Below are 14361 nucleotides of genomic sequence, written 5' to 3' on the forward strand. Positions count from 1 at the left end.
CACACACACACACACACACACACAAATTTGAAAAAAAAAAACCCTCCCCCAAACCCCCCCCACAGGAGGGGGGGTGGAGGCTGGGTGTGGTGGTACACACCTGTGATTCCAACACTTGGGAGGCTGAGGCAGGAGGACTGTTGTGAGTTTGAGGCTAGCCTAAACTGTATAGTGAGACTGTGCCTCCAAAAAAAACAAAAACAAAAAGAATAAATAGGGCCAGGAGTAGTAGCACGTGCCTGTCATCCCAGCACTTGGGAGGCTGAGGCAGAGGATCGTTGCCAGTTCAAGACCAGCCTGGACTACAAACTGAGCTCAAGGCCAGTCTGAACTGCACAGTGGGACCCTGTTTCAAATAAAGAAAACAAACAAATAAATAAATAAAAAGACAAAAAAAAAAGTTGAAGGGTGTCCCTGGGACCTTAAGTCACAATTTTACTGGAGTCTCTACTGTGCTGTCACTTGGAAGCGAAAGCCTCAGAGGAGCTGAATGTTTCATTTTTATTTCATTTTGTGTATCTGCTCCTCAACGTGGTTCTGTTACATTGCTTCCTCTGCAAGCTGGTGCTCTCGTTATTTCACGTAATAGCTGCTTTTTTTTCTCTGGTTAGAAGACTTGTTCAGCCTTTGTGTCTCTAGTTCTAATTCTGAATTCCCAGCAAGAAAGAATCTGTTTAACAAGCAAAGAAATAGTAGCTTAGATTGAGGAATTTGCATAAAGTCATGGAGCTAGTAAGGCATTCTGAGTCAAGATCCGGATCTAAAGCCCAGATGTGGACACCAGTGAGATTTTCAGGAGCCACGCTGGATGTGTTCCGGACTAAGTCTGGTATTGTTGTCTGATCTGGGAGCTAGGTAAATTTACTTCTCTCTGGCCTTATATTAGCTCCCAGCCAAAGAGCCTCCTTTGCTTACTGATGTCAAAAATTCCATAACTAGGAGTCATTTTTTTGTTGGTTTCAAATGAGTATCTGTCTCATCATTGTGGAGAAGCTGGTAGGTCACAAAGACCTTGATAATGATCTCATTTATTTATGACAATCCAGTGACATCAATAGGGCAAGGATTTACTCCCAGTTTTCAGATAAGGAAATGGAGATGCATGGGGCACGGTGACCTGCTCCTGGAGAAAGGGCTGAACTCTCTGGGGAGCCCATGGGCCGGCTGCTTAGGTGTAGATGAGGGGCCCCCTTTATCACATCCTAGAACATGGGTCATGGAAGCTGATTAATTAGGGAAGAAGTAAGAGCATCACCTCGAAGCGGGTGAGAGGGAAGGAAAACCACAGGCCATTAGATGAAAAACTCTCTTGCTAAACTGGTGTCTGCACACAGCCAGATGCCCTGTTCCCATTTCTTTTTTCTTCAGGTTCTAGCGCAGACCTTGGTACATAGTAGGTACATGACAAATTTCTCTTGGAGGAATATGAAACTTTTAAAAAACAGATCAGTGCTGGAATGGAGTAACTTAAGAGTCAATGATTCCCAGCCCTATCAGGATTTGAGCAAAGATGAGTACATATCTGCTTGCTGACATTAGTGACTAACACTTGTTGCTTGGGTTACTGTACTGGGCACTATGTTTTTGGCTTTCCATGTATTGTTTATTCTTTGATCCAGCCACATGGATCATTATTTTATTGAAACCAAGATATGGAGTATGTGGTTAAAAGATTTGCTCAGGACCCCAACATAAGTTGTTTGTCCAGATTTGAACCTGGAAGACTGAGTTAGAGACCTACATAGATCACTGTGTGTCAGAAGGTTTCCTAGATCAAGTCTCTCAAGTCTTCTCCAAAGTTAAGATTCTCTAGTTGTTTGGCCAGAGCACTGGCATTGCTTACTGTGTAAGGGAAGCTGGGAGGAGGACAGGCGTGGGGAGCAAGGTGGAGAGGCCACTTCAGAACACTGAGATTTCGGTATCCAAGTAAAAAGGGCCAATGGCTTTCTTTACTTTCAGAGATTATTCCATGTCTGTCCTGTTTCCATGGAAAGCTGTTCCAGCACAGTAAACAGCTTGGTTTATTGTACCTATTGTGGAACTTAGGGTTCACAGCACTATTCGAACAGAGCCTCAGATTGTATTATTGATAATGCTGCAATTGCTGAAATAAACAACTTGCTTGCTTTAGAAGACAATTGAATATGGTTCTTGCTAGAAATTTTGCTAGAGAAAGTACATGCAATTTTAAAGCTGAAAACCACACCCCCACAAGTCTCCTTCACAACAGAAAGAAAGGCAACTAAAATATACCTCAAGTCTTAATGAGTTTGAACAAAGTCTGCCTTGCTATCCTTCCTTAACCTACTGGGGCTCTCAAATTTAGCATGTACCATTATCACCATTCTTGGTAATAAAACAAAAATGGCAAGCATGTTAAGAAAACAGTGCAGGGCCAGGAAGATAGTTCAGTGGCCTAAATGCCTGCCTGGCAAGCACAAGGTCCTGAGTTGGATCCCTTGTACCACAAGAAAAAAAAAAAAAAAAAGAACAGAAAAAGAAAAACAAACAAAGAAAAAAAGAAAACAGTGCAGCCTGAAATTTAACAGGTGGTGATCATTTTAAAAAAGTTTGAGCAACACTGACAAAGGATCTACAATCTGAGGTACAGGATTTCAGGATAAATCCTGAGAGGATTTCACTGATCTTATCAGATCCAAAAGCTACAACTCTTGTTGCATAGGTCCTGCTTTACCTTGGTCTTAACCATCCAGCAGAAAAAGATAAAAATGAAGTATAAGAAGTGAAGCCATGCTGTTATGTTGAGCTGTGGGGGACTCAGGTCAACAATTTCTGACATTGCCAGTCAAGCGGAAGACTTAGTACTGTTGTGGACTGCTGGACTCTTTTGGAATATTTTGCTGAGTAACACACCTATAATATTCAAGTGACGGAACTAAACAAAAAAGGGGATACAGATGAATGTCCATTTTGTATCTGTGTATTCAAAGTGCTTAGGATAGATATATAGTTACATTCTCTTAATGAATAGAGGGATTTGTTCTAATAGTGTTTGTAAATAGGATATCATGTCTGCATCTTGTACAGCAAATAACTACTAGGAAGAGAGTATACAATGTGTTAAGTATTGGATCTGTCCTACCAATTTGATTTGAAACTGTCTCATTGCTATTTGTTTCTCAATAAAATTATGGGAAAAAATAAATAAAAAAGTTTGAGTAATATTACTATTTGATATAGTCTTCTATAATCTTAGAGATATATAGAAATAGATTTTATTGAAACCAAGATTTTATTGTCCAATAACTATCAGGCAGTCACCAACTGAACATACCACATATATCAACATGCATGGTCCAGGGACACTAAAAGCAAAGAAAGCAGGACAAGATTTTGCCCATGTAGGCCTTTTCTAGCAGGACTGTATAGAAGAAACCCAGGGCTCCTGGGAGTAAGCGGCCAGTTTGCATTGTGGAAGTGGGCCAAGGACAACGTTGGTGTCAGGTGGCCTTAGGTTTTAATCACTGGCTCACTGTTTACCAGCAGTACAACCTCAGGGAAGTTGCAGAGGCTCTCTGAAGCCATTTCTTCATCCATCACATGGTAAAGCTAACCTTTCCTGCGTGGGGTTGCCGTGAGAGTTACACGAGACACGTGAGAAGACAGAGCCACACTGACGGAGTGAACCGCTGATAAATGTCAGGCTCTCCAGCGTACTTTCCCCGCCAGTTTCTTTGCTTTCAAGAAAACTGCTTGATACAAAAGAAACTCACTCTTTCGCGCATTCAAAGACATTGTGCGTGGCTCCTCAGTGAAGGGGGGTGGGGGCGAATCCAGCCTGGTGGTCAGGCGTCCTCTTTTTTTCTAACTTATACAAAGGTGCTGCCTGTGATGCCAGAGACCTAGCATATGTTTCAGAAAAGGCCAACTTGGATTTTGCCCATATGAGCTGTGTTTGATAGGGAAATGGATAAGGAATCAAAAATTATAATACATATAATTGGAATAAGGATTTTTTTTTTTTTTTTGGTTCCTCGAATGCCTTCAGGGCACTTTTGGCCAGCGGGAGAGTTGTGAGGTTCGAACTCCAGCAACCTGAGGCTGAGAGCTTTGTGGAAGCAGCCACTTAAAGGCCTGAGCTAGGGCCAGGCCCCCAATACATGTAATTGATGCCATTCTAGAGATGACATTATAGGACAGGGACAAGAGATGCTTGAACCAGGTAATTTGGGTGGCTCAGGCTCTGTGACTTAAAACGTAGGGAAAGGGATGTTCAAGGGAGAGGCGTGTTTGGTTACTTGTCTAGTTCTCTAGTCATATTAATTGAACATCTACTATTACAGTTTGTGTCTAGATGTCCCCCCAGAGCCTCATGTGCTTTTAGATGGGGCTTTTTTGGAGGTAGCTGAATCTGGAGTTTGATTAATTGATGGTGCAATGCTGGGATTAAGGGTGTTGGGATGAAGGGTGGGTGGTTGCTGGATCAGTCCACTGATGGGATTGACACCAGCCCAATCCCAGTAGCCTGATAGAAGGGGCAGAGGGAGGCTTGTCTCCCCCTTGCTGTTTCTGCTGTCTTCCACCACTATGAACAGATGCCCCTCTGCCATGTACCACCCTGCCTTGGAGCCAGCTGATTATGGACTGAAACCTCCACACACTGAGGTAAATAAACCTCTGCTCTTTCAACCTTGGGTGTTGCGAATTTTGTCTCAGTAACGAGAAAAGTAACTAAGACATCTACTAAGTACTATCTACTGCTTCAGAACTGAAGATAAAGTAGAGAATAAAGCAGACAGGATCTCTTTTCTCATAATTCTAATATTCTCATCAGGGAGACAGATGATAATCATGGATAACTAGAAAAGTTGGATGTAGTGAGACTGCTAGGGAGAAGAGCAGAGAAGGGGTGGGGGTGGGGGTGTGAGGCTGCTACTTTAGGATGCAGAGTGGGAGGCCTGGCAGGGAGGTGTCATTTAAGCTGGGATCTGAATGGCAACTGTGGGAAGCTCATGCTAATCACATCAGGCAGGGAGAGCAGCCCCTGCGGAAGGCTGGGAATGAACTTTGTGCTTCTGAGTTGGCCGAGAAGACTGACAAGTGTGGCTGAGGTGTGGTGGTGAGAAGAGTGATGGAAGGCGTCATGGAAAAAGGGCAGGTGCCAAGCTTGGATGAGGCCCACTAATGTGAACCCTGGGAGCCCTGAGGCTGGCCGGGAGTCCAATATGGCAGAGGAGGCTATGTTAGGCGACGAGAAGTGATTTGGGAGACGTGAATGTGAACCAGATTCTGACAATTCCTACATGGAGGACTGGGGAGAAATGCATTGTTTAATACTATGCATAGGGCCAATGATATAGCTCCACAGCACAGTGCCTGCCTGGCAGGTCCTGAGTTCAATTCCTCATGCAAAAACCCCCCAAAATAGTGCTATGCATAGAAATGCAAGACGGTCCAGACTGAAAGCATTCAAAGGAAAGATTTTAGGTATATGCCTTTGAGGAAGGTTTGAATATGTATGGCCACTTGCTTTTGAATGAAAGGTCTCATGGCAGCTTAAGGGTACCCCCAAATTCTTAATGTAACACTTTTGCAACATTCTATGGAATATTAAGAGGTAAGAGGTAGCATAGGATATCAAGTTGGTAACAAATGTCACTTTGTTATGAGAGCAGAGACCCTTTCCTCAGCTGCAGACAGGCACTGCTGCAGGTTGTCTCCCTTATATCCACGATTTCCCTTTCATTCTTTGGAACAGACCCCAGGTTTGATGGCCTAGGAGCCCAACTACGTACTCCTGCCTTCCAGGCGCCTTGGTCAGAGATCATCAAGGGACTTGGTCTTACCCAGTGGAGGGAGGCAGAAGCACCTGGGAGCAGGTGCTTTTCTGAACAAAGCCTGCCCAGGACAAAGTCCTTTTTGTCTTGTTTCCCGTTGTGCTTCCTCTTTCTTCCTGAAGTTGTAACTACTTGTTGACTCAGCGTTTGGAGTCTAATTCCTTTAAAGGTGGCATAAACCAGTATGTTTATGGAAAACCACCATCATCACATGAGGCAGATGGTTAAGTCTTTTGATATTTGTACTGATCTGGAGGTAAGCTATAGATATAAAATTATGATGAGGTGATTATATCAAAGTATGTCTCTGAATTCATTATACTGAAATTTCTACTCCAGATATGTAATGATAGTTTTGTTTCTTTACTTTGGCTTTATCAATTGGGGTGGCAGAGATGGCTCAGTGGTCTAAGTGTCAGCCTAGGCAAGCTGAAGGACCCAAGTTCGATCCTGGGTACTGCATGCTGTGCTGGCCCTGCCTGGGGTGCACTGAGCAGGCCACCATGCATGCTTGTAATCCTACCCACTGGGGAGGCTGAAACAGGAGAATCACTATGAGCTGCATAGTGAGAACATGTACCAAACACATAAAATGGTTTAAAAAGTCAATTGTTTTGTAAATAATTATTTTAGAAATTGTTCTTTAACATATACTGACTATAATTAAAAATACAACAGTTCTTTATGTTCCATGAGATATACAGAGTGAATGAAAGCAAGATTTTGGTTTTGAGAAAGGTAGTGATGTCATGAGATGACATTTGTTCACAAATAAATGCAAAACCACTATGTACATGATGGGGTAGACTCTGAACAGTCCTACCCAAGAACAGCCTCTGAGTGGACCTGTAAAGATGCAGAAATAAAGCACCTTCTCCAAATACAGGCAAAGGACAGATTTTAAGGATTAGAAGCCGGACATTAGGCTTAGGTGCTGGGACGTAGACAGTAAACACGATTGCCTTATGGATGTCTTACGCTGATTCTGCATGCCCTCCAGTGAGCATCCTTGCCTGTTGTATGCAGCTCTGTACAGTTCATTTGCTATTTCAGGATTAAACAAAGTGAAAGCAACTGAGAAGTGTGGCCCTTTGAAGGGCAGGCCTGTGAGGTATCAGTGAAAACATTGGCAGAGTTGGGAGAAAGAAAGGACTCTGGCAGGCTTTCAGAAGGTGCAGCATCTGAGCTCGATTGGAAAAGATGGAGGCAGTTTCTCAGGGTGAAGATGGAAGGGCTGGGATCACGAGGACATGAAACTGTGCTCAGTGACATGGGAGTGGTGGGAATGCAGGGCTGAGCACTGGAAGTGAAGTGAAGCACAGTCCCAGTCAGCTGAAGAATATGGGAAACGGTGGAGGAAGAGACCAGAAAGGGATCAAGTCAAACCATTGGGGTTGGCATTTAATATATATTTGTACCTGGGAGCCACGGAATTTTTGTAGCAAACATTAAAGCAGAGGACAACAAAAAGAGGATACAGGAGTGAATCTCATAGTATTACTGGGCAGGAAACATGGGCAGAAAGTCTGGCACCCTGTGAACAGGCTGTGAATTTCAGCTTTGGGGGAACTCGAGAAAGGAACCATGTGTGCACTTGAGGGCTGGGATGTGAACATATGGAGGGATGATGCCAGGATGGGCGCACAGGGGCAGAGGGAAGCGCTGGTTTTATTTACAGATGTTAGTTCGAGGGCAAGTGCGAAGGTCAGATGGAAATGGGAAAATCAGAGAATGGAATTCAGGTGAGAGGTGGGGTAGAGATTGAGTCACCTACCCAGGGTGAGTCAGGAGTTTGGTCGGTCATAAGCATAGAATGTGGACCTAATTATAGGCCCCAAAAACAGGACAAATGGAACAAGGAAGACAAGCGATCCAGAAACACCTTGACAAACAAAACAAAACCCGCTGCAATTACTGGTATCTATAGTTCACGTTGGTTCAGCCAGCTGTCAAGTTCTCAAAAACTCTTATCCTATCCAGTTGGGGTTGTCAAGGACGCGTCCTTGGACGATGTGCCGGGTGTTCTCTGGTCTAGAGGTGGAGCAGACACAAACGACACAGCTGAAGCAGAGGAAAGCACACTTTAGGGGGGGGGGGACCGTGGGCAACAGTGCCCGGAACCACGTTTGGATGAGGGGTGCTGACGATCGCTACACGGATTCTACAACCGCAGTCGCTGGAAGTTCCCAAGGAGGGTACAGGCGCGCTCGGCAGAGGCGGGGACACAGAAAGGCAGAGGCATTGGGAAAAGTCGCCGCGGGGCCTGCGTAGCCAGGCTGGAACCCGCTCTCTTCCTCGGCGTTCCGGCCGCGTGGCCCAGCGCCGGGCAGAGGCGGGGTCACGACTCTCAGAGCTTGTAGGCAGCAAGGCGGTTGGGGGAACGAGGGAGGGGGATGCGGGCAGACTCCGCCCCCGGGCCTACTACATTTCCCAAGATCCAGTGCGCCCCCTGAAGACTGCGGCTCGGGCTTGGAGTGCAGATTTGCAGTATGGGATTGGGAGTCAGGATCCAGGTGCCGCCCTAGTGGACGCCGATGGGGAGATCTTCAGCGATTGGCTATCGAACATTCTAGCTACGCCCTCAACTGGTGACGTCAGGAGGCTGTCTGGCTACTTAAGGCGTCGCAGTCTCTCCCGCCCCGCCTTAGCTCCCGCGCTAGAGAGAAACATGTATCGTTTCCGATCACAGCTCTTCACGGGGATTTCTGCTGCTGCCACTACTCGCTCATACCCCCGTCGCTTTTCGCCTCTGTTGTTAGCCGAAGACTCGCCTCTCAGCCGCCCGACGCACAGACGCACGAGTAGAAAGTGCAGCTCCATCGGCTGATCTTCACTGAGCTCCAGTTTAGACGGCACCGGGCGTCCCACGATGCCGAAGAATAAGAAGCGGAACGCTCCCCACCGCGGCGGCAGTAGTAGTGGCGGCGGCTCTGGGGCAGCCACGGCGACGGCGGCGACAGCAGGTAAGGGCATTCCAGTCGCTGGCGCCGGGTTTCTGGCCGGGCTCCCGCGGGGGCGCGCCGGGAGCTGTAGTTTGCTTCGCCTCGGACGCGTGCGCTTCCGGGCCGCGTGGCGCAGCCGCGGACTACAATTCCCGGCATGCCCGGCGCCCGTCCTCACGCGAGTCGAATCTGGCGTGCCTACCCGGCTTGGGCGCGGGCCGCCGGGCGGGGACGAGTGGGTGGGGGTTTGGGAGTGTCTGGATCCCGGTGTCCCGGAGCTAGGCGGGAAAGGAGCTGCCCCCCGAAGGCTGCGTTCGGCTGACCCAGGCTCTCTTTCTGACGCTGGGTGGGGCCGAGCTCGGGTGGCGACCTGGCTGTCACCCGTCGCTTGTGACCTCCGGCTCCATTATGAGTTCGTGGAGTGCCAATACGTCTGGCCGGTCCCGGCCGGCTCTGGCGTCACGCGGCCTGGGCTTTGCACCAAAGGACTGGGTTAGCGCAGGGACGCGCGAGTGGCTTTCGTCCCGCCGTCTGCTTGTGCATCCCTAGTCCATCCTCAGGGCGATGGCATTGCAGGCGAAGGCCACCACCCCACCCTGTACTGTCCGACCCCCAGCTGGTACCTGCGGAAGCCCCGAGTCCCCGGCCCCACTGCCCCCTCCTCCGGGAGACCTGCGGCCAGCGCCGAAGGCGTGGTGTCCTTTGTGCTGCCTTCTGTAGGGCTTCAGGGTAGGCAGGCGTGGTGAGGAGCCCCCGTTGCAGTTGGCTGAAAGTTTAGAGGTTCGTACCCGCGCAGCAAAGTAGAAAAGAGCTTTTTTAGGACGGGTAGGTGTTCAACTGAATATGTGTTTGTACTTAGTAACCATAAAGTTAAGAAAATGACTCTTAACCACAAAGTCCCTTGGAGATGCCACACTGAATGCACATCGATTAGCATTAAACTGGGCATACTCAGCTCACTTAGTAATTGTTTTGAGATTGTGGAGCAGAGTGTTGGACCGTGGAGAGACATTATCACTTCAGGTTAGTGTTAGAGATTAGCTGTTTGTCCACCCTGCTGCCACTCTAATCCTCAGAATGTTATCTCACTGCTCATTAGAAAAGTAAATACACCAGTTATTGCATCTTGTTCAAGGTGATTAGAAACAGGCACTTCCCCACAGGATTTGTAGCACCCCAAAACTTGTGCTCATGTATTAGACATAATAACAGACAGTTATAAATAAAATTTGTCTTTTGATTGCCCTTTATTTTGATGGAATGTTTGCCCAGTTCATGAAATTTATTCTGTGTGAAATCTGTAGTTTATGACATCTGTTTGCCCAGAGCCAATTGAGAACATTTCTTAGTTCTGTTTCAGCTTTTCCTTATCAGAAATATATGTTGAATTCAGTTTCGAAAAATGATATTGTAATTTTATGCTTGAGCTTACTTTTTGTTGATGAAATGGAAATAATGGGGGAGCAGTAAGGTAGTTGTTTTGAAAATGGAAATATACATAATGGTCTTTAAATCACAAATATTTATTCCCTCTCCAAGTAGGCAGTACACTGCCCCAGTAATAGGAAAACTGATTTTGAAATTTTGTATCAAAACCTATTTATGACCTATCATCTGCCTTATTGCTGCTTTTAAAATTATTTTTAATAGAAAAGATACATTTACACACCCACATTTAAACACCACATTTCAGCATACACAATACAAGCACTTAAAACACTCATTTTTAATATATATTAGCAAATGGAAAGTAAATATGTATTTGATTGGTTTACACAACTGTACATGCTTTATTTTTGGAAGCTTACATTATAACTTGTAAACTGTGGTTACCTCTTGCAAATGGACAAAGGAAAAAGTTCTGGGGATGAGATTGGACCTTTTTCTTTCTTTTCTTTTTTTTTTTTTTTTTGGTGGAACTGGGGATTGATCAGGCCTTTGGGCTTGCCAGGCAAGCACTTATTAACTTTGCCTTAGCCTAGTGACAGCGAAAAGAAATGAGGTCTTTAATGTATAACCAAAGAAATACTAGACTTTATTACTTTAGTGGACTTACTGCTTAGATTCTTTAAGTTAGTGGAGAGTTCTAGGAAGCTAAGAAAATTGTCCTTCTGTACAGGTGTGCATTCCTGTCACAGCACCTACTGTACTTGAAGAGAGAAAACAATCTGGAACGTCAGCTCTCTAGCAAAACAGGACTTTAGTGCCATCTCATTGATGTTACTTAGGATCAAAGGTGTGCCCTGGATAGCAGGCATTCCTGCAAGGTTTCTGCTTTATTTTTTGAAACAAAAAACTCTTGAGTCATGGAAAGAAATCCTTGAAAATGATTCTTTAAGAGAAGGAAGCTGAGTAGAGCTGCACAGTAATACAGTAATAGGCTGAATATGAAAAAAATGTAAATTGATTTGTGAGTAAATGTGAGAATAGTAATCATATGACACACAGCTTGCATGACTTGGAGTCATGAAAATATTCAGAAATAGATGTGATGTCATGGGTCTTTGTTTATTTCTACCCTAAGCATTGTGATTAGGATGTTTTAGGACTTTGGCCTCATTGCATATTCTTTGTGCTTTACTACTTTTGCTGCTTTGACAAGGAACAAGCAAATTTGAAGGCTGTTTGCTATGTTAATTTTTTAAAAAAAATCTGCTAAATCCACTTTGATTTAAAAAAAAGCCCTATTTTAAAGAAAAATAATCCAGCTGTAACAGGCTTTAACTTGAAGGATTTAAGCAGTCAGGTAGTAAACATTATGACTTGGACATAGAGACCTAGTAGCGGTAGTTGTAGTTGGGAGTTCGCGGATGCCAGAGGTTGGGTTCAGGAGTAAATCAGTTGATTCAAGGTCACTTTGAGGACAGCATATGGGACTCATTTTAACTCAGTGCACAGTATAAGTCATGACTGGGTAAATTTTTTACTAATATGAAAAGTTAGGCATTTATTCTTTAAGTTAATGAAGTTGAGAAGAGATAATTCTAGTTTCAAAAGAGCAGGGTTTTTTTCTTTCTTTTTTAAAAAAGCATTGATGTTTTTAAATTCTTAGATATTCTGAAACCTTTCTTTTAAAGGTCAGATAACCAAAACTTTCATTTTAAGCCTTTTTTCTTAAAGTTATCTTTAAAATTATCCTTCCTTAACATAGACGTGTGTCTTTGGTTCTTTGTGACGTAAGATGTACCTGAAAACATGGGCAGTGGTTAAGATTTACTAAGCCCAGTCGTTACCTTGAGAAGACTTGTCTCTGTCTTCCTCCTTACCATGATCCATGACAGAATACTTTCTAAATATATTTTATTATGCTTTATGATTTAAGATTACAGTTTGCAAGTAATGTTTCCATCCTATCAGGTTTTGTGTCATCAATCTTGTTATAGTTAACATATTATTAAAGTTGATTTGTATTGTAATTGGTGCTGTGAAATATAGATTACATTATGTGAATTGACTTTAGGAATATTTAAGTATGTACTCGTGGGATATCGTCACCTTTTTAAAAAAGTAAATGAGTTGAAGCTGAAGTTTCTTAAGTTAAATATTTGTGTACATAGCAACAATATCCTGTGCTGCTTTCCCTCTGCACCTCTAGGTGACCAGCATCGACATATCCAGCCCTTTAGTGATGAGGATGCATCCATCGAGACAATGAGCCATTGCAGTGGTTACAGCGATCCCTCCAGCTTTGCTGAGGATGGTATGTTTTAACTCTGAGCTTGCAGCTTTACCTAAAAAGGGGAAGTCTTCTCTCTAAAGCAGTGATTAACCTTGCAGGACACTGAGTGCCCAAACCCCCTTATTTATGGCAAAGTGCCGGCACTTGAGTTCCCCCTGCTGCGTGGCTGCTGGGAGGACTCAGCTGACTGAGTGCCGAGTGAGGGCCTCTGCGTGCTGCGTGCACCGCACATTTAGTCTCTTTTTTTGTTTTGTTTTCCTTTGTTTATAGGACCAGAGGTCCTTGACGAAGAAGGAACTCAAGAAGACTTAGAGTACAAATTGAAGGGATTAATTGACCTAACCTTGGATAAGAGGTAAGAAAAATTTTTAAAATCTGTCCATTCTAAATGGTGGTAGGGGGACACACTGATAATTCTGATAACTGTGGGAGGTTGAGGCAGGAAGATCACAAGTTCAAGCCCTACCAGAACAACTTAATTTAGAGTGTGTCTCAGAATGAAAAATGCAGAAAGGGTCTGGGGATGTAGTGAAGTGGGAAAGCCCTGGTTTCAACCCCAGTACAAGAAACGAAACCTTCATTAGTTGATTCTGATCAGCCACCTTACATATATAATTTGTATAGCTCTCTGGGACAACAGTGTTTTTCCAAACCTAGATTTGCTTACTTTGGATGATTTGTTTCGTATTCCTTTGGTCTTTTAACTTTAACGTGGTTGTTAAGATGTGGATAGTATTTAGATTTGAATTAGTCATTTTTCTAGCATAATAGCATACCTATAACTATATTTGATTGTACTTGAAATAGCTGTGCTGGATTAAAAGTTGATCTTCAGCTGGAAATGACAGTGGAACTTTGTTTTAAGCCGCTTGAACACTTTCATTATGGACATGAAAAATACTGTTTTCTTCATAGTAGCTCTAGAAGTGAATTAAATAGATGGAATATTTTTTAAAGCCCAGAAGATGCAAACATGAATTCTAGACTTTTGTAATGTTAAAAATGTAAATTTACTTACATAATATAGGAGTCTTGTGCAATGGAACTATGCAACTCTGTGTCATTGCTTAGTCATGGCTGTCAAACGATTAAACAGAAAAATGGTGTGATCTAAAGGAATTTAAAACTTTTGTGTATTAGGTAAATTGTAGAGCAAATTGTATTACTGGAAAATAGTTAGACCTTGATGACAGTGGGACTAGAAGATGTGTGGATAGAAGTAAGCTGTTTGGAAGTCACTGCTGATGGCACATCCCTCCACATCTTTCTCTTATATTTATCTTAAATAGTGCGAAGACAAGGCAGGCAGCTCTTGAAGGCATTAAAAATGCACTGGCTTCAAAAATGCTCTATGAATTCATTCTGGAAAGAAGAATGACCTTAACTGATAGTGTTGAACGCTGCCTGAAGAAAGGTAACACCATTATTTTGGGATCACTGGCACAGAACTAAGATGGCTTTGCTATGTTCTTTAAAGTAATGTTTGTTAATGGTGCTAGAATATGAGCTCACTCTTAGGATAGTGATAGGGTATATATGATGAGCAACAGACCTCAGAATGAGATTGGCTAGAAACTGTCTTGTGCAGTAATATTGAAATGAGGAAGGATGGAGGTTGGATTGCCTGCCATTCCTTTTTATATCAAAGAACTGATTGCCATCTTCTACAAAAGAAAGGCTTGATAGTGTCAGTTGTCACCATTATTAAGGTATAATTTCAAAGCCATTCTACTTCATTTTCTAAACTTCAATCATGTAGTTTCCTTTTCCTTTGCCTGTACTGTAAACATTTGTTGTACATGTAAATGACATAATTTTCAGGATAACCCTTGAGATATTTGAATTTGTGGTCATGTTATGATGATACAACTTTGAAGAATAAAGTGACACCTTAAAGGTGAAGTCTAGTGATACCAGCCTTCAGTTTTAGGAACCACCACAG

At 43.7% G+C, this 14361-nt stretch overlaps 1 protein-coding gene across 2 annotated transcripts in view; it reads left to right on the top strand.

Moving 5' to 3' along the window:
* Positions 1-14361, top strand: part of Ifrd1 (interferon related developmental regulator 1) — a 47103-nt gene that overhangs the window by 18716 nt on the left and 14026 nt on the right. Inside the window, exons 1-4 of one of the 2 annotated variants that reach the window (XM_004626420.2) lie at positions 8441-8761; positions 12336-12440; positions 12690-12774; positions 13709-13833. In XM_004626420.2, the coding sequence (XP_004626477.1) occupies positions 8668-8761; positions 12336-12440; positions 12690-12774; positions 13709-13833 (409 nt within the window). In that variant the 5' untranslated portion in view covers positions 8441-8667. Of the gene's footprint in view, positions 1-8440; positions 8762-12335; positions 12441-12689; positions 12775-13708; positions 13834-14361 lie in introns of those variants that run through there. The other variant, XM_023709844.1, reaches the window with a different exon arrangement.

Source organism: Octodon degus, unplaced genomic scaffold, assembly GCF_000260255.1.
Source record: "Octodon degus isolate 3935 unplaced genomic scaffold, OctDeg1.0 scaffold00015, whole genome shotgun sequence".
Lineage (NCBI taxonomy): Eukaryota > Metazoa > Chordata > Mammalia > Rodentia > Octodontidae > Octodon > Octodon degus.